The 24,405-nt window shown below is 39.1% G+C and overlaps 1 protein-coding gene across 9 annotated transcripts in view; it reads right to left on the bottom strand.

The window, feature by feature from the left end:
* The window catches only part of tcf7l2 (transcription factor 7 like 2), an 80,054-nt gene that overhangs the window by 26,290 nt on the left and 29,359 nt on the right, over positions 1 to 24,405 (bottom strand). For 3 of the 9 annotated variants that reach the window (XM_079398065.1, XM_079398064.1, XM_079398069.1), the window contains exon 5: positions 21,713 to 21,772. The exons of the other annotated variants lie outside the window; for them this stretch is intronic. In XM_079398065.1, coding sequence (XP_079254191.1) covers positions 21,713 to 21,772 — 60 coding nt within the window. The remainder of the gene's footprint in view (positions 1 to 21,712; positions 21,773 to 24,405) is intronic. 9 annotated transcript variants of the gene reach the window in all.

Raw genomic sequence — 24,405 nt, forward strand, 5'->3', positions numbered from 1 at the left:
GCCGCTGTGAGCCCGAGAGTGTCGACCCAGCACGATCACATCAGCACTGGTATCAAATTAACTCGCAGACTTTGAAACTTATTGATCTGCTATTAAGACACTGGTGAACTTGATGAAGTGAGTGCTGTAGGTGACGCGGTGGCTTCAAAGTCTTGCACAAGCCACATAAAACAACCTGCTTTGATCAAAGCAAGAGAGGGAGCTTCAGAGGAACCCCCAGTTCCACTCGTCGCCGATCCGCTTATGCGGACCCCCAGTCCAGTGTGATCCTCAACCCCCGTCTCCTCCAGAACAACCACCACTACATATACTAACCTGACAAATGACAGCAAAATGCACAGAGCTTTACGACAGGGTCCACATGCAAACAAAGTCGGCTCAGAATATACAGATAAGTGCAATTCACAATACATTAAAATCATTTTTTTTAGTCTCCGGATTTTGTTTATACCATAAAACACCATATTGAGGGAGGGGAGAGCATTAACAATGTTAAAAATGCACGGCTAACAACATCATTGTGTAATAAAATATGATCCCTTTGGCAAATCTTCACATCTCGCTCTGCGTTCTGCTGATCACCGCTATGTTCGTGCCACTGGGTGGAGATAGCAGTTAATATTACCATTTCACTTGATAATGATTAGCCAGCATTGACAAATAACGTAGGGAAAAAGGTCCTTTTAAGTCCCGTTTCATGGCCAAAAAAAAAAAAAAAAACATTTAAATTTCACTCTAGGCAGCAGCCTGTATTTTATCTCTTTTTCTTTTCTTTCTATAAAGAAGTCTCACTAAATGGATTTCAATGAGCTTCTTTATTAACATAAGAGAAAAAAGCTCAGGTTTGCAAGCAAGTTCCTGGCCTAGAGGGTTTGCCTAAAATAAATATTAAATATTAACAACTAAATTAATCATGGGAAGGACAGTGTTTGTACTCTGGCTCCAAATCTCAAGAGGAGTGTGCCTTGGCTCCGAGTGCTAGCGCTAAGCTGTGTCTATGTAATTAAAAGCATAAACAGATGACAAATAGGAGATATTTAAACATTTGCTGCGTGTTTCTCTTTCCTTCTCCACGCTAATTTATTTAGTTAAGGGAGGAATCAAAGAGGGGGTGTTAAGCACTTCAGCGGGAGATGACAGTAGGTTTAAACACGGCTCAGGAACATGATAGCTTGCACGGAGCAGAATGAAAATCCTGACAATTGGTTTGATGGCTCTTGTATGCATTTTTTTTTTTCATTTGAATAAATATATGCATGTGTATTTAAGAAAACAAAAACAAAGCCAAAATCTATTTAATTGAGCTGCTATATTGCCATATTCTATGAATAAAGAGTAAATAAAAATTGCTCAATTGGGTACACGGTTCACATTTTTTAAATGGACTGCATGCTAAAAAAAATCTGCCGTTATTTTCCACTTAAATCTGTTGTTCTGTTGCCGTGAACCAATGTCAAACCATAGCCCTATTGCACAAAAAAAAAACACAATAAGAAATTCAGAGGAAAAAAATGCCTACGGCGCACATATCATTTTTAACCCACTTGCAATATCTAACTAAAAGTTATCACTTCCATTGTGACAAAAAGATAAAATACATAAGGGGTGATGATGGGTGGAAGGAGAGGCAAGAGCAAAAGAAGGAGAAAGAGAAGAAGAAGAGGAGGGAAAAAAGAGCCCTGTGCCACAAGCATATATAAGACAACTTTCACCAATTAGTGAGGAGAAACAGGAGAGGGAGCTGCCGCAGAGATGGTGCTCAAAGAGCCAGGCCTTGCGGCGAAGCTGTCATGTCGGCTAGATTGATCAACAGGCCTGCTATTTCTAATGGCATGTTGTCATGAAGCTGCAGCCATGGGGAGCCACCTGCCTCACTCCTTGTAGACAGCAAAATATATGTGTGTGTGTGTGTGTGTGTGTGTTATAAAAAAAAAAAAAAAAAAAAAAAAAAAAAAAGAGAGAGGGGCTTATGGTGTTTGTGTCTATCGTGGGGGTGGGGGGGATTCCAACACCATACTTTTACTTCAACTAACAATTTGAGAAAAAACTCCATACCTCCTCCCCGTTATTCCTTGACACCCTCCCCATCCCTCAGCTGTGATATGACAGGTGCACTACTGCTCTTTTCTTAGCACCCAGACCGCAACACAAAGCCTGGCTACGGCAATACGGCAAACGTTCGGAAACAATAGATTTAACGCAACAGTTTTCCGTGTGGAAAACGTATATGTGGTCGTTCGAAAGGGTGCTTTTATGATCAACCTCTTTGATGCCACAACAAAATATCGCTAATTATCTAAACGTTAAAATAGCTAGCTAATACGCAAATCAGTTCAAGCACAAAACAAAAAAGCGCCGAAACGCTTTTGAAAAACGAGCAAGGATGTTTCATGTTTCTGTGGACACAAACAAGTAGCCGTCCTTCATTTCGACTCTCCACAGGCGCAGAAGTGCTGCCTCGCTAACGATGAAAAGTCAAATAAAAGTTACAGAACTTTCGAGTTCAAGGTAGCGCTAGCCATTTTGAGTGTATGTCACGTACAGGTAACCTTTTTATCGGGTCCGCCTCTGGTCTCATCAGTCGATGAAATTCTCTGCCCGCGGCGGTGGCTTAGCCGAGGGACACCAACCAATAGAAAAATATTTCATTGTGTTAGCATTTCAAATGCCGAGTGGAGCGCGGGGGGCGAGGAGGGGCGGGAGAAGCGCTAACCGATCATTGCCAGTGGAATTAATTGGCTATTCCGAGAATAATGTCCCTTACTGTGGGTCCTTGGAGGGCTGAACACTAGCAGAGTCTACGATTTTTTTTTTTTTGTTCGGTGTCTTCAAAAAAGGACCGCTTGGGGGTACTGACTGCATTAGGGTTTTAGCTCATTCCCCTAAAGGGCGGGAAAAAAATAATCAGAGCCAGTGAACCGAACTCGGCTAATCCGCACCCTAATTAAAAACACAGAACCCCATTACACCTAGCCATATTGCCAATTGACGAAAAAAAACAACTATTTTCTGAAGACAAAAACTGAAATTACAGGGAACTACTTTTGTAATTTTTCGTTAACAGACGAAATTTAGTTGTTAAATAAAAAAACGGCAGAAACGTGCACGTGAACGAGGCGAACAATGGATTGCATTCGGCTCGCGGCCAGCGTTCGATAAATGGCTAAAGATGGAGCGACCGTGGTGGTGCTTCAATCCTTTTATTCAAGGGGATTTGAATTTAAGCTCTTTTCCACATCGGCCAAGAATATGCATTGACCCTAACTGATATCTGTGCATCTCTTAGACATATCTTTATCTAACCTTTTTAAAGCTCTGTGCCTTTTCAAACTCAAAACAGCATTAAGAATAAGTATTGTCTGGAGTGGGAGGGTATCCCTGGGAGACAGTTCCTTCGAATTGTTGGGCCTGGTTCGAGGCAGGAGCCTGCAGGATACACAGCTGCTTATGCACACCAGTCAGATGCTCTGAGTGCAGAGAGATAAACAAAACAAACCGCAGAAGAAGAAAAAAAAACATTGTGAAAAAGAATAGCCATCCCAAATGTTCTATCTTTCCACACCAGGCTTCGGCGGGTGTCGATTTCATCCCATCCGAAGATGTATGGGCGATACAGCGAGGCCCTATTATACGCTTTTCCTTTGCTCATTGTGAATTCCGTCAACGAAGTCAATCTTATTAACTTCCGCGCTGGTTCACACATGACATTTTCTTCAATTTTCTCGCCGACATCAAACACATCAATTAGCAGCTCGAAAATAGGAAGGAGCGAATGACAGAGTACGATAACACAGACTTATTTGAAGCTAAGAGTAAATCTATTCTCCGGTTTCTGAATGTGTTCATTACAATTTTCAAAGAAGACCTCCAAATAGCAAAGAAATTAAATTTATCTCCTAGAAATGTCCAGATTTTTTTTGTTGTAATCCTGTCTGTTTCCCGCCCTCGATGTGTGACACAAAAGCGTAATGGTGCCGCATTCTCGCCCTCTCATTATAGCAGATCACAATGCAGAACATACGACTAAAACATCAACATTTTCCTGAAAAAAAAAAATACAACAAATAGTACACATGTAATAAATAGCTATATACACACACATACATACATACATACATACATATATATACAGTATATTCCTGCTCTTTCTGTCATACTATCGATCAGTTTCCTGTTATTCTTTTGTATCTCAAAATTCAAAGAAACATGATCCTGCGCATTAATAAATTGAGCTTTCCGTCTTTTTATTTTCTCCCTGTAAATAAAAAGCATGTAACTCAATAAACTTCTGATAGTAACCTTTAAGTAAAAGGTTATTTTTGCTGATAGCCAAACATTACTACACCGCTTCCCCATGCTTATGTTACATCTCCAAGGGGGTGAACACAAGCAACTTCAGTGGCCCTGGAAAAACACTCTGGTGGAGTGCATGTGAGAGGAGAAGTAGGATCACATTCCTCCGGCCCATTGATTTCTGATCTTTTGACATTATTTAGCTGCTTCCTATTTTCTCGGCTGTCTGTTTTTTCCACGTCGTGAAAGACAGCGATGTCCAAACAAGCAACGGTTGGGATATCTACTATCTGTCAAAGGCCTGGGCTCTTCCCGGCACTGCAACAGAGGAGAGTACTGACACAGTACCGAGAATCGCCGGGATGAAAATATCACTCTTTATAATGGGGCCTAATCAGATTTCGAATGCCATTTGCTTTCTAGCAAACGCTGGATGGGTGTCGTGGAGCTGCGGCGGTGTAACCTATACACGTCCCGTGCCCGTCTGCGCTCCCCGTCCGTCTGCCCCTCGGAGCGGAGTATTAAGAAGGTTACATTTATCAAATGACTGATCACCAATGGGAATCAGTGAAAAGATCTTTCAAAGGGAGTGCTGAAAGAGTATTCTGACCTCCGACTCGGAAAACAAAATTGATTATTTCCATAATGCAGTTTTTCTTGACAATCAACACTTCAGATTACCAACGGCTTTCCCTCACAAAAATTGTTGTTATTCTACTGACGTGCTGCTGAAACACACATACACACACATTCACAAAAACAAACCTCACATTAAAAATCTTCAAATGTCATAAACCCATTAAATTATTCATTTTAGTAATGAGTACTGAAGAAGCATCTGATTTTGGTCAGACCACCGAACTAGGCTAATAAAAATTATTAACCTACATCTAAATAATCAAAATGGTGACAGTAATGTCCTCCAGTCTGACTAATGGACTTTCAATGAGGTAAAAAAAACAACAACAAAAAAAACGGGGGCTGAGGGCCTTTCTCTGCAGTCCCGATGAGGTTCAGCCGGGTCTGTGGGGGCAGTGACCCCTGGTCTAATTCAGCTAACCTACTAAACCAACATAATTTGGGCTGTATGACTGCACTTGTGGTCTATAAGACAGCTTATCGAATGTTCATGTGCCGAAACACAGAAAGCATTTCTCCTTTAAATTCTAAGTGACTTCATAGGGATGTGCCACAAATGAATACAATCATCCATTCTCCTGTGAACGAAGCATTAAGCCACAGTACAAGATGTGCGTTCTAAATAACATCCTGTCCTGGCATCCTGCTCTCATTTAGTGATTACTCATCCTTTGGCTAATTTAACCTAAAAAAAAGGAAAAGGTCTGCTTCCTTCCACCGTTACTTTTCTAATAACTAATTTTTTAGTTAATTTTAGCACAGCCATGTCACTTTAGTACTACCCTTTGCATCTACCTTTCCAATTACTTTTAGAATTTGGGATTTACAAATTTGCTTTCATGTCCTATGTTGGCAGATAAGTCTCCAGCTCCTGGCCATGAAAGCAGCTTTTTAATGAGCTGCGCTGAGGTTAATTGGTTCGCTAAGATTCCCAAGTCATGTGTCTCAATATGAAATTAAGCCATTTCCTGGAGTTTCTCTGACTTATTTAATTAAAAACACTTCAGCCCAATTTTCATTTCCCACAGTATACAGAGTATGCTGCGGTATGCTAGGTTTGGGACCTCTCACGTTTTTTTCTTCTTCCTTTTGAATATGCATTTGTTCATCAAGGACGATTAATCTCGAGTGTACAGCATGTACGATTAGCATGAGGGTATTCTCTCTGCCACTATGTTATTCTACACTGTTATTTGTTATTTACAGCAGGAATAAAAGTCATTTTTATTTAAATGACACATTTTCTATAAATTTTGTTACCTTCCACATTTTGAAATTTCCCTTTTTTCCAACACATAACTGCACAAATTCAGTGAGGCTATTCATGATGACTAATAATTGAGTTACTGGCAAATGTTAATGAGGCTATACTCCATAGCACATTAATTGACTGTCATCAAATTTTTTTTATAAAAATAAATAAAAAATCTGCTAAAAATTTGTAAAAACAAATGTAAGATTAAAGAAAGGAAGACAAATGTGTTTTAACAATCACAGCAATTTTTATTGCAATTAAAAAAAAAACATTCATATCTATATATAAACAGCCTACCAATGCTTGGAAATCAAGTCAACAAAAATCATATAGGCCTTCTTCAACAAAAACTGACATTGTTATTATTTTTATTAAATATAATTAAAACGAATAATAATTATAATAACAATCATATTAAAAATAATAATTCAACCAAATCATAATAATCCTTCCTCTAGCAAAGCCTTAAGAATGTTAGCCTATAACAACAACAACAATAATAATAATAGCTATTATTATTTTTTATTATTATTTTTGGAAGGGTCCATAATTTAAAAAATAAAAAATCTGCACCAAGACCCATCGCATTCTTGTTACGCCATCAGTATTATCCACTTATTATTAGGAGAGACATTAGGTGAATCTGCCCGTCTATGAGTCCACGTAATTAACAGTGGGGTGAAAGTGTTAAGGTTAGCCTCTTGCAGATACGGTTCAATCCTCCTGACAGAGTAATTACGGGCCTGCTCAATAGCCAACCATTTCACTAAAAACTAATTCAATCCATCTTCATTTCCTCAGCTCCGCCCCTCTGATTGATGGATAGTCATCATTAGTGGGTGACAAAACACTGAGTTGAGTGTGCAGAAGGAAATGTGATAATTCCTGAGCCACTGGAGGATGCGATCACACACACACACACACACACACACACACCTGCCCAGCTCATATATTACAGCGAGAGTCTGGACTAGGAGGCGGAACAGAGGGAGAGCTATGGGTCACTGACCATGGAGCAACCTGGGAGAGAACTTAAACACACAAAAACACACACACACACACACACACACAAATAGAGCTGTGTACCCAGTTATAAACGCACACAGTGCCTGTCTTCACAGAGGACTCCTCACACACACACACCAGCGCTCTCCTCCAGACTTTTTATAGATGTGTAGACCGTTTAAAACAAGAAGACACCCCCTCACACACACACACACACACACACACAAACTCTGAGCAGTCTCATATACATCGCTTTCAAACACTAACCACAAACCACTGATTAACGGAGACTTGTCTGCTTCACTATATTTTAAGTCTATGGCTATATTCTGACCCAGCCGGGTCATATATCTTAATTATGTGTTCCGTTTTTTCCCTCCACAGGGAAGGCACGGGCCCCAGTGCTGCTGTACAAGGCCTTAAATGAGAGCCTTGCAAACTTCATGGTTTGTGTTTGCCGACAGCATTTGAGATTACACACCTCGCTCTGAGCTTCAAGAAAGTTATTTCTGTGCAGCCACTGTCACCACATGAAATTGCATTCAACATGTAACAGAGTTCCTGAACCAATCAACCATTGGCTGGACAAATAGGTAGTCCCACCCTCAAACTCACACCATTGGATGAGCCAGTGTAGGGATCGTTTACCAAAAAATGAAAACCATTTACTCACCCTCATGCCATTCCAAACTTGTATGATGTTCTCTCAAACACAAAAGAAGATATTTTGAAAAATGACTTTTTTGTCCGTGCAATGAAAGTAAATGGGGTCCAATGCTGATTTGGACCGTTTTGACTTTCATTGGAAGAAGAAAAACAGTTGAAACATTTTTGAAAATATTTTCTTTTGTGAAAGAATATCATACAGGTTTGAAACGACATACATTTGTGCAAAATATCCCTTAACCACAATTCCCACCATAGTCTCAACAGCCCATCTCAGACGACTCTTAATTATCTCCATCTCAAAGAAATGAATATGCATTTCATATGGGCAGATGGAGTCTTTGTCCTGCGTAAATGTGGGAAATCTTGATAACAGACGGCGAACACTCAGCGGCGGCACGTTGTCGGTGGGGTGCGATTGCCATGCGGCACGGCCGATCGAACAGCTAAAGGAACATGGCACTCTCACAGTGATTATCCCACTCTCCTCTGGCTCCCGGTTTCGGGGTCAGCGGTGCTACTGAAAAACGGCTGGCCTTGCCATTTCAATGATTGAATTTGTCTGGATCCCTCAATCGATTGTGTGCAGTGACCCCCAAGAGCCCCCCACGAGAACGGCCTGTCGCACCTCATGCATGGCCCAGGAGAGAGCATCTGTACACAAACACACAAAAACACTCACAGATACAAACAAACACACTGCTGAGTTCACTTACAGATTCATATACACTCAAGTCAATAACTAAAAGAACTAGGGACCTGTGATGGGAAGGTACTAACTAAAAGTAGTGATGCTACCAACTTCTGCAATTTAGAGTTTGTAACAAAATTTAAGCGGTTTTCAAAATAGTGGAGATTTTCCAGTAACAAGCTACTTTTGGAAACAATTAGAGGTAGACCAAAACCAGGTAGGTCTGATTCATTTGAGATAATTGTTTTGTTCAAATGGTTGATCTAAATAGGTCAATTACCAAAAAAAAAAAAAACACACACGCATATATATGTGCATGTATATATATGTATGTATCAAAAATAGGTAATTTGTAGCACATCTAGCTTTTTAAAGTAGTTTAACTAAAGTTTAACTACTAGCTTCAAGTTTCAAAGTTGATTCTCCAACACTGCTAGGGACTATAGTCTTAAAACCGACAAGTATTTCAGCACCTGGCACAACACACATCATCAACACCCTCCTTAAATGTTCCTGGCAGGCATTATTTAACCGCAGAGGGCGGAACCGGGTTCACAGGTGGGTGATTTCTCGCTGGTTGACACACCAGCAGAGCAAGTATATACAAAAGTAAATGTGTGAATCATTTTTAGACCTGTGTGCTCTTGTTCTCCTGGCTGACTGCGAAGGAAGAATATAATCCTCGTCCTCTAGTAGCAGTGGCACACGGCAAGTCTAAACTCATTGAGTGCCACAAACAAACACTCTCTGGGCTCATGCTACACATTACACACGCATACACACACATGGCGAGATGGCGGAACGCTGTGGCAAATGCAGCGTGCCGGCCTCCAGACCCTGCAGTTTGTTTAGTAACACTTGAGCTTATGACGCCCGAAGGGTGCAATTAAGTCCAATTACAGTCTGTGGTTTTTATTAAGAGCTACAAGCTGGCCAGGCTGCGGGGCCAGTGAGCCGAGCACACACACGCACAGACGTCGACGTCAGCACTGCCAAATCAAACCAATTCAGACACAATAAAAGGAATAAATTATGACTTAGTCCGTAAGTACCTTAAAGGTAATAGAAGGAGATCCCTACATATTGTACAATAACCAGAAAAATTAATAAATGACAAATGGGAGATGAATGGCACGCAGAATTATCAGAAACGAAAAGATCATGAGTAATAATAAGTAAAAAAATAAAAATAAAAAAAAATATATATATATTTCAATGTATTGCTATATTTTAATAAAGTAAAATATTGTAAGCTACAAGTTTTAATTAACTAACAAATATAAATAATTCTATAAAATATACTATAAACTATAAAACTATATATATATATATATATATATATATATATTTAGTTTGTATATGTATATCATAATTATAATTACACAGACAGATAGATAGATAGATAGATAGATAGATAGATAGATAGATAGATAGATAGATAGATAGATAGATAGATAGATAGATAGATAGATAGATAGATAGATAGATAGATAGATAGATAGATAGATAGATAGATAGATAGATAGACAGACAGACAGACAGACAGACAGACAGATAGATAGATAGACAGACAGATAGTGGCATACTTTTTCATTTAAAAATGTAAAGTAATAATTGAGCTATTATTGAGATACCATGACTGCCCATCATTCTTATGTGAGAGGCCCTCTTGATACCCCGACCCTCTGAAATTGGGGACAGGTCAAGGGGTCAGATGACCTCACACCCCAGCGATGTCACCAGGGTAAGCCTGAGATCCTCATATAAAGGAACGGAATGAATAAAAGGGAAGCGAATGGAAAAGTTAGAGGTCACTGCACACAGGGCTTTACTTGTGCGATGTGAGATAAGTGCTCTGAACTCTCCCTTCGGCTAGATACCGCAGGGCACAAGACCCTTTCAGTGCTGAATACATCAATCTGATCAATATTGAGACCAAAAAACAGCTCAACCCCTCAATACAACTTCGTCCAAATAAAGAGAGCGAAATAAACTGAAGGAAACACCCAAAATACCAACTGCGCGGCTCGGCCTTTTGATGAAAATGGCAGGGGCAGATGTCACAAAGCATTCTGGGGTTTTGGTCACGTGACCTTGCGCTGGGGATACTTGGGCGCATGACAAGTGAGCTACAGCTGTGACGGAACAAACAACAAGCACATCCTTCAGCATTCATCAGCGCATCAAAAACCAGCCCTGTATCAATCTGTCGTTCGCAGGGAGCGGTGAGAGAGCGAAGCATTTTCCTCTTTGTGTTCCTGTTATTGGGCTGTTAGCTGATCGCTATCATCCTCCTCTTCTCCGCACTGCGCTTGGACACGTTTCAAAAAGACGGGCTTCTTTTTTTTCCCCCTTTCTGTAAGGAAACCGTCTCCTTAATGGCTTTCAAAACAGGAAGCACAACAATAAAAGTGAAAAGTGAGAATGCTCGCTGCAGACATCTTTTCCCTTTTCCAGCGCAACGGCGTGCATCGCGCTCTCTGGCGTATACACACACACACACTCACACAAACATACACAGTTACACTGACACACTGACCTTCAGACATTCATTCAGCCTCTCTAATGTAATGTCTCTGTGTTACAAAAATAACTAATTCGCCCTTAGTGTTAAAATCAGTTAGCTCATGCAAAAATCCAAATTGTCATTACTCACCCTCACATTTTTCTCCATAGAATACAAAAGGTATTATCTAGAAAAAGCTTCCAGACTGCTCTTTTCCTCACATTAAAAGATAAAGGAGACTAAAGCTACTAAAAAAAGGAGCTTGTACAACTTGTCCAGTGTATGGAAAGGAGTATCCTGGACATTCTGCTGGATGACAGTTTGTCTTTGCTTGGATGAATAGATCATGATCAGGAATCCTTGGATTCATATATACAGAATTTACTGTAAATTGATCAATTTCACAAATATCATTGACAAATAATGGACTCAAGGCTTAGAAAATCAGTGTAAATTAGAAAAAAAAATATTTACTTACCACTGAAAAAAGTTACTTTTTAAATGTTTATGAAAGAAGTCTCTTATGCTAACCAAGGCAGCATTTATTTGATCAAAAATACAGTGATAATGTGAGATATTATTACAGTTTAAAATACAATTTTCTATTTGAATATATTTTCAAATGCAATACATTTCTGTAATGGCAAAGCATTACTTCACTCTTCAGTGTCACATGATCCTTCAGATAATCAATATGCTGATCTGGTGCTCAAGAAATATTTTTTGTTATTATCAATATTGAAAGCTATTCTGCTTAAAAACAGGATAGATAAATAGAAAGCTCAAAATTGAAATAAAAATCTTAAGTAACATCATTAATGTTTTTCCTGCCACTTATAATCAACTTAATGCATACTTGCTGAAAAAAAAAAAAGCCAAACTTTTTTACCGTATCCTGTCCAATCATTTAAGATCAAGTTTTAAGCTCTATTCCAAACAGCTTCATTACAACACAAAGTCAGCTAATAACTTTCTCTGGCTTTAACACAGCCATCCTAACAGCAGATCCCTGACCCAAACCTCTGAAAATGCACCCATCCGAGACCTTCAACGTGCCAAGAGAAGTGCTTTCAGTTCAGTGGCACAAAAAGCTCAGAGAGACAGCTACACGCACTTCCTCACAGCTGGATAAAACAAATCTTAACAGCACAAGTACACCTCACCAAAGCACTTAGTTTTTTCTCTCTACACCCTCAAACGTATTGTGTTGTCTCTAGGTACCAGGAACCTATCTATCATTTCAGTCTAAAAACAGAATCTGCATCACCCTCTTCAGTGTGAGTGAGAACCCCCCCCCACATCCCACCGAATTGATTTCTCCCAGTCGAGGCCTTTCCCAGTGCGGACCGCATCCGTAACAGTGTCATCTTTACCGCCAGTCCTCTTTTAACTGGCTTTTACTCTAGTGGCGAAATGTACAAACGATGAAGGCGGAGGGGAAGAAAGAAACAGAAAAACTGATACATACGCTCCAAAGTTTCGTCTATTGATTTCTTTTTGATGCACAGCCGGAAAAAAAAGGGAAGGAGTTCAAAGCTGAGGAGATCTTTTTTTGATCACCACTAGAATAGCTGTGTTGGTAGTCGGCATAGAAGCAGCGGTGCGAGACGGAAAGTGCTGGTGCGTATTCCTTTGTTCTGCCCGAAGCCCCATGGCAAGGACCCTGACCTGGTGCGGCCAACGTGGTCTTTAGCGAGAGACGCAACATTAATGCATGCTGAGGGGTAATCTTAAAATTCAGAGATGTCCGTTCATACGTCGCCCTGCTGGACACAAAGAGAATGCGTTTGGCTACTACACTGTGGTTAAGTGCAGACAACTGCTTACCGCCACATAAGGAGATATTCTGAAACTAAAGAGAAGTGAGTATTTAGGAATTAGTAAAAAAAAATATATATATATATATAAAAAATTGAATTCCATTTGTGAAAAAAAAAAATTAAAAATAGATAAATAATAATAATAAAAAAAGAATTATATATATATATATATATATATATATATATATATATATATATATATATATATACACACACACACACATTTTTACACACATAAAAAATTCTTGATGTTGAAATCTAAAATCTATATTATTTATTTATTTATTTTAATTTAACACCAAAAAAAATAATTAACTTAGGAATTTAGGAACTGCAAAATTACTGTCCAGCATGAAAAATAGATGTTCATTAGGATTGGCTAAACATTAGATTTAACAGAATTATTCAAATATTAGTGACTTTAAGAAATAAGTGAGCGTTAGATGACGATAAAGGTAATCTCAATGAAATAGGGCAAGTAAAAATAGGGCAAGTGAACATGCATTTAAAAAAAATATTAAAACGGTACCAATATGCAATCTTAATTATTTGGTTCTTCATTAAACACTAAGAAATGCAATAGAATCAAAGAAACCAGGGTCAATAAGTGGAATTCCTATCCTTAGTCAGGAAGACAGACAGAGGATGCGAGGGGGAATGTAGAGGATGTGGAGTAAGAGGAAAGCAGAAGAGTAAAGAGAATTGATGGAAAAGGCAGAGGACGGAAGCAGAGAGAAGAGGAAGAGGAAGATGGCAGTTTACCCTTGTGATGTGTGGGATGGAATCAGCCTGTCAATAATAGATGGCACTGTAATAGATGGCACTGACCATGGGATAAACGGACAGGTAGAGCGGAGGGAACTTGAACACCTTCTGCAGGTGCTTTCTGCTCCATCAGAAGATGCTGTATAAAGCACAGTCCACTCGATCCTGGCTCTCTGTGATATGCAGCTGTGTCCACTGGGGGCTACAATTAGACCATCAAACCCATTCCAGCCGGGAATCGGCACTCATCTCCAGAGCCTGTCCTCCAAATAGACGGCGAACTTGTAGATCTGGGGGTGGTATTCTTTGATGTGCCGTGCATGGAAGAAGCCTCTCTTTTTGCTCATATTAATGGCGAGGAGATATAACAATTAAAGGAGAAGGCAGCGGGCAGACAGACAGCCAGCGTGGCTGCACATCCTGAGCTCGAATTAGCATACTGGAAGTCCTCCAACAGGCGTACGAGCGCTGAGCATGGAAGAGGAACACAGTCATAGCTACCGTTTATAAAGGAACACCCAGCGGCGGGCTGGGCTTAATAGGGTAATTAGACGCACAGACAACTAGTTATACAATTATAGCACTGCCATAATATTTTGAAACAGCTACAATGTTAAAATGATCGAATGTTTCAGCTTGCGGTGGGCCTCCAGACGTGCGGCCATGCAAGGTGGAGTGTAATTTCCACTTCCTGGACCAGTGCCGTGCTACAGCTAAAAGACAAGAGTTTACTACAGCTGGTCTGGATGAGAGGGGTCCACTAACATCACATTAGCCATGTGGAATCAGTTTGCTTCCTTCTGGACACAAACCATACGATGGCTGACAGAAAACATGTATTTCAGTGCTTGAACGCTAACTGTTTATTGTGCTCTCTGCGTGATCAGTTCATAAAAATACATCGCTTTTATATAGCGTAAACTGGTCTTAATTACCAGAGGGATTATTTCTTGGCATCATGCATGTCATAAATAATATAGCATCACGGCGCTATTGCCAAAGAGAGGTTTTATGGTGAAGCAGTGGGCTTTTCAATAACCTGAAACTAAAGAGCGCATAAAAACCCACTCATCCGTCTGTCTGACACTATGATTAAGGAATGCTCCTCGAAAAACACTCATAAAACAGCTGTGCTGCTGTAACAGATCTTATGTGGCATCTCAACGCAAGGTGGAGACAGCGTAAAAAAGTTCCAATTAAGGTTTTCGTTTACAAAGGGGGAAATAAAATGGAGACAAGCGAAAGTCTCTGGGCTTTCCAACAGGTGCTGGGAGAAATGGGATAAAAAGGCATGCGAGGAGCAGCCTCTGTATCTTAAGGATAGTGGTGACATCTCAGCTTTTTTCTGTTCGCATCAGGGGTAAAGGAGAAAGAAAAAAATCCGTTGTGTGAAGAAAAATGTCTTGTTACGGAGGAACGGAGCATGTCGTAGATAAGAGTAGGCCGGTGTTCAAAGGGATACAGGCCAGTGAAGCGCTCGCTTCTTTCTCCACGTCTCTGCACTGTCCTTAATGAGCCTCCCAATAAAGCCTCGTCTCCTGTCTGCCGTCCATGGACGGCACGCCTGTCTCACTTCAATCATGACCCGCCATTTTATTTATTCATTTCAGTCCTTATTTTTACTCAACTCAGAAAGTTCACAATACTGATAAACAAATAAAAGCACATAAAATATGTTTAGCTAGTGCTAGCTATTATTCTGAGGTTTTTATGTGCTTTCTATTAATAGAGACAGCTGAAAGGAGACAGGAAACAATTGGGTGTAAAAGGGCAGGGTGGTACTAGTCATAAAAACGTGCATTGTAAAAATAATCAAATAAAATAATAAATAAAAAAAATATTTACACTTAAAAACAAATAAAATGCTCAATAAATATTTGTACATTTTAAAGTAAACTTACATTTGTATAATTTATAAAAAAAAAAAATAATAATAATAATAATAATAATAAATAAAATAATAAAATAATATATATATATAACAGTAAAATAAATTCAAATAATACAAATTAAATAGAACTGGATTGGAACTTGCATCTCCCACATGAGCTCCAAGGTGTGCTCACCACAACTGTGACATCTAACTAGGGTTACCAATGTATAAAGCTTTAACATAAATGTTTAAAAATTTGCTTTCCTGTGCAAACACAAACTTTTTTCCGTTCCATCCCTCTCATTTGTTATTTTTCCATCCCTTCAGTCTTGTATCTTGTGGTGAGAGTAGTGAAAGACTCAACTGGACATGTCAGGGCTGCCCAGTTAGCTGCCTGTCATAAATTAAACCTAAATACAACACATCTGTTTTCACCACAGCGCCGTGCAGACGAGCAGAAGTAGACATTCCTCTCATATCTGAAACAAAGCTAAATAAATGATAAAGAGAGCATGTGCACACCTGCAACAGCGTGCCAGAACAACACCACTTTAACTCACTGAATCATTCAAAAAAAGGCTGAACTAAAAAGAAACAATAAAAACAAAAGAGAAAAACAGTCCCATGTCATCTTTCTCTTTTTAAAGCCATAATGGAGACAGAAAACTTGGCTCTGACTGCGCTTACTGTGGAGAAACATAAAAAAAAAACAAAGACGCAAATAAACAGTAAAAAGATGTCTGCAAAGAAACTGCTGAGAGGAGCGAAATCAAATAAATTGGAAGTTCGTCTCACAAAAGGTGAGCTGAAGCACATCTGAAAACAATCTAAAGAGGGAGAGAGAGTGTGAGGACACTGCAAAAACAGCTCCAAAATCAAGATACTGACTGACTTCCAAAAAAAAAACTGTTGCTCTCTCAGTGAGGAAGTAAACGTAGGAAGTAAAGGAAGTAAAATGGAAGTAAACGTGATTTCGGCCAGCTTAAGTGCTCCCTAGAAGGACGTTTTAGGTGCCAACACACACATATGCAGCAAAAGAGGGAAGGTGTTAAACTTTAACTGTCACTGCACATTCAGCCATAACAATAAATTGTTCTTTGGGAATGTCAGTTTCACCCCTCCCCAATTCTTTGCCTCTTTCTTTCTTTCTCACTAACTTCGACACAGTTCACAGCACACACACACACACACACACACACACACACAGAACTTCTGAATTTCACCACATCATGTGGCCAAAACCGTCTAGCCATAAAGCAGTCAGCGTTTGCATCTGAAGCACGGGGGGGGACTTCGTCCAACCTAAACAATGGATTAGCGAAGGAACGTGCTGCAGGACGTGATTTCATTGGACACCGACTGCCTCTACCTTCACGCACTCAGCGGCCAAATTCTACTCGATGGAAGTCCCGAACATGAATTCACGCAACCACACATTTGATGGAAAATGCTATTAATTTTCACTTCAATTAATATATGCAGTGAATATATCTGAGATTGTGGTGAGCGAGAAACTTACTAAAACAACCAGGCCGTGTCCAAAAAAAGCTCCTCGTTCTACAGGCCACCCACAATCCCACAGTCTAAATCACTTCAACTTCCTCTAAAAAGTTCACCTAAAACTTCCTGGAAGCACAAAAGCCATTCTCAAAAGAAAATAAAGAGAGTTAATTGGTAAAAACAACAGCAATAATCAAAAAAAAGGATGGAATGGCGACCAACAGGCCTACGTAAAATGTCTTCAAGTAGGCTACGGATTATGCCTCAGAAAAAGAAAGATTATGTAAACAGAACAAAGCTTTAGTAAGCACATTCATTATTATACAAAATAAAAGTTTTTGTTTGAATAAGATGTGTGTGCGCTCTGTGTATATTATGTAAATATACACACATACGGTATATATTTTGAAAATATTTACATGTCTATATTTATATTCATGTAATTTATATTATAAATAAATAAATATATTTAATATACAAACAACATATTTTCTGAAATATATACACGCATGTGTGTGTGTTTATATATACATAATAAATATACACAGTACACATCCGTATATTATGTAAACAAAAACTTTTATTTTTGGATGTGATTAATCGTGATTAATCGTTTGACAGAACTAATTTTATGTATCACAAAAATACAAAATGTGACTGGATAGTTAATCTGAAACACTATTTGCTATAAATATATTATACATATATTGCATATTTGTCTATATGTAGCATAAGCAAAAAATATTTTTATAAAATGATCATTTAATTAAATAGTACAATATAACATGGTAAAATACTAGCTTTTAACCAAAAGAAATTGAACTGGCCAAGAAAGGGCAGTGGAATAAAAGGAATTAGTGATTTCAGCTAAGACATAACACACACAAAAACTATGTTTAAATAATTTTCTTAAAACATAATGCAACTGTTATCTTTAAAACTGGAGTTTGCTTCACCTTATCTCTTCCCCCTCCTCGTCCTCTATCTCTTTCTCCATTCTGAGCTACTTTCCCAAGCTACTCTATAACAGGCCTGTGAAAGGAGGTCACATATCAACTTACCAAGCGTCCGTCTCTGACCATATGACCCCTTCGGCAGTCCACGAGGCCCCATGTCATTCCATCACACTCGCCGTCCCCCCACATTCAAGTATTCCAAACCACCATCTAAAAGCTGCCCCCTCCCCTCGTCTGCCCATATCCCGACACTAATTGGTAAATCTGTTGAACCATAGCACGCCCAACAATGAGACACCTGGAGTTCTGTCAAAACAAGTTTCCCTGTGAAACAGCCTCAAGTGCTAATACAGTACGAGTCCTGGCTAACGCAGTCTTGCTCAATGCCGTACAGGAATATAATGCGTGTGTGGTGGGGGAGGTCTCGTAGAAGGTGCGGAGGGGAAGTGTTCATGCCACTTCTATTAGAGTTTAGATTCTCAGAAGTTTGGGAAGGAGGAGCACGATGCTGTCTGGCTCCACTGGAAGCCCACAGGAAGTCCTTGTGGAAGTTTTGGCCCCAACAAAAATCCCAAACATTCTTGCAGTTCTTGTTGGACACCCTCCCCGCCCACCATCCCTTCTGCGCTCTCTCTATTTTAGACGGACCATGAGGAGTGCTCTACATACACTCAAGAGTGCTAACAGGGCAACATGCTGTGGTTTGTGTGAAATCATATGCAGCTAAGTTTGAAAACCTAACTGAGAATATGGAACCTGTATATTTGCTTGCCAGTTAGCTGAAACAACACACACTAACATAAGCAGCAACACACACACTTTTCCATTCAAACAAGTTCACAAACACATATCAAACTGAGATACACTACTTAAGGAACTCTTGGTGAATCTTGTCAAACAAGTTCTGACAGAAACTCTTTACAAAAACAAAACAGTTCTTTTTTACAAATTGCCAATCGAACTCTTAACTAGCTTAGCTAGCAACAATCCCCTACACAATGGGTCAACCAGCTTCACCAGCTAATATGAAGCTGGTGAGATATATGTATGTATGTATGTATGTATGTATGTATGTATGTATGTATGTATGTATGTATATATATATATATATATATATATATATATATATATATATATATATATATATATAGATGTATGTATGTATGTATGTATGCATGCATGCATGCATGATATATATACACACACACACACACACACACGTATGCATTAGTGTTGTCATGGTACCAAAATGTCAGTATTCGGTACCGATACCAGTGAAAATCCACGGTTCTTCTCTGTACCAATTTCGGTACCAAAGCAAAACACAAAAACATGCTAATTAAAAAACACACTATTTTTATTAATAAAGTCAAACAAAAATAAAATGTAGAAAAATCAATGCCATTCTTTATACTTATTTAAAATTGTGTTTCAAATTTTTCAGCAAGTAATAAAGTATGAAAAACAGTAAACAAGTTTCACCCACATTTAATTTGTCTTTTAATTAATGAAATTTAAACACATTAAATTTTTTGGGGTAAATAAAGGGGATTTACTATTAAAATTAAAATGTGGAAGAAATATTAATATATTAATTATTTCTTTAAAAATAAAGATATTTTTTTCAACAATAAGTAGTAATAGTATCACATACATTGTACTAATAGTAATATTTTTCTGGCACAATGTCTTTAAGAAAAACTTTTATTTTGACGGGTTGCCGTGAACACCTTTAAATTTCTGTGTGTAGCTATTTGAATTGAGCTAGTTTTACTCAAACTCTCTAAAAGTGGCTCTGCCATTCATTCATTCACACAGAGACTCGCAGAACATGCAGGATTCATATTTAAATCGACTTTTGCGGCTTAATATTTCAGATACTAGTCCATTTTGATTTAAGTGTAATGACCTACTTTTGATTAATTCATCCAAACTTTGACAAATTCCGTGACATTCCATGCTAAACTGTAAATTCCGTTTTTATAACTGGATTCCGAGATTCCGTCCGCGTTTTCTGTATTGCGGAAATCATAGGGCCGTACGGGTCAAGAACCGGGTACTCGTACCACCGGTACTTAAAAAAACCTGGTACCGTGACGTTTTAATTTTTTTAGTACCGACTTGGTACCGAAGTACCGGGTCTTTTGACAACACCAGTATGTATGTATGTATATATATATACACACACACACACAAATATATATATACATATATATATACATATATATATATATATATATATATATATATACATATATATATATATATATATATATATATATAAAAAACACAGCAAAATCTTGCAAGATTTGCTTTGGCTGCTCTTAAGATTAGATTTAGGAATTGTTGCTTTTTTTATTTAAAAATTTAAATTTAAATCTCACAAGACTTTCACAGAATGAAGGTTACCATCTCACCATGACCTACATGACCCTGAGGCACAAGACAAAAATAAGACAAGCATATCCCACAATGCCACAGTTTTCTCTATAGACCTAAACACAAGGAGATGAGCTAAACAATCGCTCGCCCCACTGATCCTTGCACCGCTGCTGAGTTTTGGCAGACCAAGGCTACCCATCGTGCCCCCCCTTTCGAATTCCACACACTGTTTGTGTCCATCAAGGAGGGCCGAGGCGCAATTGAGACACTCAGCGGCAGTGGCCCCATGTTGCGTCACTCCGCGCCACATCAAAACTGAAGAGCGGTGCCAGACAGGCTCTCTCCCTCTGCCTCATGTCGACGGGCAAGAGGACAATTAGAAAAAGGCCTCGTATCATCTAAACATCCTTAACCTCGACCCACGCAAACCAAGTCATGCAGACATTTACACACACATGGGTGCGCGTGTGCACACAAAAACACAAACCACTCCACCTCCTAACTTCTCGCTGGCATACGTTCAACCCCAGATGCTACAAATGAAAAGCATCCTCTTCACGCCAGCTGCTTCAGAGAAAAGGAAAAGAAATCAGAGAGAAATAATCGCCACCATTCCGGAAGATGCAGGAAAATAATTAACAAGGCTGAAACGGGGCCTGCAAGCAGACAAAGATGAAGCTCAAGAGGCATTTCGGGCTGCCAGGAATCCAGAGATGCTGAATTTTGCACCACTGGAGTGGCGCTGATGCTTTCCTGTTACACGCAAACACTGTATATCGTAACCGGGATCCTGCTACAGACAAAAAGCATCGTGTCAAAGGACAGCAACAGTTTACATTTACCACACAAACTAAAGCACAAGAGCCAAGTCTGCTCGTGAGGGTGTGTGTATGTGTGTGAGTGAGTGTGTACAAATGCAAAGCAGACTCAACCCCATTTTATATAAAAAAGCAAAAACACAGCAACAAACAATATCAAATACAGCAGAACATTGCACTGTTATCAAAATTTAAAAAGAAGTTTTTGACATCTCTCATTGTAATGATTTTGATATTCTCTATTCTCTACCCTGTTGGAAAACCCAGCTTAAGCTGGAAAACTGAAACAAGGTTGCTGGTTTGTAGCTGGTCAAAGCTCTTCCAAGCTGGTCATTAGCTAGTTACCCAGCCACGACGTTCCAAAATCCAACTTGACCACCTTTAACTGGTTACTTAAGAGGGTCTACCAGCTAATGAACAGCTCGGACCAGGAAATAACCAGCTAGAAAATCAGCTACCAGCTGAAACCGGATTTTCCAGCAGGTAATTCATTTAAACAATCAATAAGCCAGCTGCAAGAAACTTGGAATTCAGGATTCTCACCAACTGTAATTGGTGAAGACTCAGATCAGTCTGTCCGGGGAATTCGAAGCAGAAGGGCCCCTGCAAGGCAAAGACGGACGTCCCGTGTCACAAATTGAGAACATGGTACACTCATCACTCAACCAGGGCATGAAGGCAAAAAGCATGACTTTTAAAACCACAAAAATGTCTAGCTGTGTGTGCCACCCCTCTCCTTCCCTGTCTGTTTCCTCTCTGACTGCAGTGTCAGGCCGCTGCCAGGTACAAGCCCAAACATATCTCACATACAACACATGCAGAATACGCAAGTGCATGTTTGTTTCCTGTGATTTGAGGTTGTGATATTGTTAGCATGTTGGCAGTGTGTCTACATCAACTAAACTGACTGACAAAAAGAGTACTGATGTGGCTTTAGGCATTGAGGCTTAGTACATCACGTTCCTGTTGCACCATGTCGTCTGAGAAAAAGAGAAACTAGCAATGGCTTAAATTTTTCACAGAGGAAAAAAAAAAATCTATTGTTCAGAGTCTTAATGGCATTCTCAATTGCCCTGCAATGCTTGTTTCAAATACACTTCCGTTCAAATGTTTGGGGTCTGTAAGACTTGTTTAATGTTTTCAAAGAAATCTCTTATGCTCACTAAAATATAAAACAGTAGTATTCTGAAATATTACAATGATTTAAAATAGAATTTATTTTTGTGAAGGCAAAGCTGAATTTTTAGCAGTCATTATTAACTCTTCACTGTCACACAATCCTTCTAAAATATTCTAATATTTGGTGCTCATGAAACATTTCTTATTATTGAAAACAGAAAACAGTATTTTTTGTGAAAACATTTTGGAATAGTTTGACGAATAAAACATTTTTCATTTATTTAGTGCATCCTTGCTGAATAAAAATACTAATTTCTTTAAAAAATCTTACTGGCCACAAATATTTGAATGGTACGATTGCATCTCAAAAGTTCCTCCTAAAATACCTTAAGACAACAGAACCAAATTACGTATGCACACTATGTCATATTATAGTGCACAATATGATAATATTATTGAATTTACTAACACTGTTAAATGTAATCTTTAACAAAAATCTCAAAAATGAATATTCATTATATCATATTTTTGCGATGCATAATTCCATTGTAACATTTAGAGTTATCATTAATTTATTATATCCATACCATAAAATATTTACTGAAAAGAAAATAATTTGAATAAATATTTAATATAAAAATGAGAAAGCTTCTGAAACTCTAAAGGAGACTAAAGGGGAAATCTCAGGATTCAAATCTGAGAACGAATATGAGGAGATTTAAAGTGGCCATTTATCTCAGATCTCATACATTGCCCAACAAATGGTCCTGTTAATGGGAAAACACACAAGAGTTGTGAGCGTTCTGCACTCACAAGGTTACATAACAATATAAACGGCTGAAGGGCTGATGACCATGACACCAGGTCCCTCGTAAAAGAGTGTGTTGACATTCCTTGAGTTTGGTTAAGGAAATGCTCCAGGGAGGCCTCTCATGCACTACACAAGAGCACACGCTGAGATGTTCTCCAAACTTTGGCCAAAGGTCTCAGGACAAGTGACATCTCTTTGTTTTACATGGTCCTGTCAGAAGCGGCACAACTCCGGTTACAGTTACATACGACAGGCCGTGGTTACATCACTATGCACCAAACAGTACCAAAAAACAGATGGGAAGGTCCTATGGAGAATGAAGGAGCGAGAAAAATGAGAAACAGTTAGTAGAAAGGGAAGGAGAAAAGAAAAAGACAGTTGGTTCAGTGTCTTGTGGCTGTGACACTGGGGTCCTCATTAACAGCGAGGGGGCTGGGGTTTCCCAGCATGCCTCTGGCCCTCCCAGCCATTGTCAAGCCAGTCCAGGTGCACCACCATTCAGTCCAAAAAAAAAGGCAGCAAATTACCCAGCAAAAACTACAGGCCCCGTGCTAGCTTGAGACGCTACTCCTACTCAGCTGGAGTCTGGGAAAATGCCCTGCATGCTTTATCTGTGTGATTCATTTAGTTTACTCTTTATTTTTAACATTAATATCAAAACTCAACTTTAAGAACACTTTGAACTCCAGCTCCCAGACAGACTCGTGTTGTGACAGCAAACAGCAACCATGCCCTCATGGTACAGCGGTTCAGGTGGGAGGTCCCGCTCTGTCAAAACGCAACACATTCCATCACTTCCTAAATACTAATTACCATACAGGAACAGACCAGGACTCCTCCAGCTATTCTTCCAAGCTCCACCCTTTCTATTCTTCCTCCTCTCCCTATGTTCCCGCGTTTTCCTGCTGTTGGTTCACTTGCACATAGAGCTTGCACGCATATGCACACTGCTGTGGGGCCTCGTGGGAAATAGTTAACACTCCAGCCGTCCCCTGCTGCCTGTGAAAGCTCAGAAAACAATGGAGACATTGTCCAGTCTCAACAAGACTCGGAACAAGAGGACAATGTGTGTGTGTTAGTGTGTATTAGACAGTGTGTAGTGCTCTTGCATGAGGTTGTGTGTGTGAGTATATCCTTTTGCCTCAGCATTATTTTAGAGAGCAGCATTAAAATACAAACAATGAAAACAAAGAAATTTTACTTCACTGATTTTATTTGAATAAAATGAGTTGGATAAAATAATTTGCAACACATATACGCAGTATTCATTATCAATTTAGCACGTTACCTGACCCGCAAAATGACT

The sequence above is a fragment of the Barbus barbus genome, assembly GCF_936440315.1.
Source record: "Barbus barbus genome assembly, chromosome: 38".
NCBI classification, from domain to species: domain Eukaryota; kingdom Metazoa; phylum Chordata; class Actinopteri; order Cypriniformes; family Cyprinidae; genus Barbus; species Barbus barbus.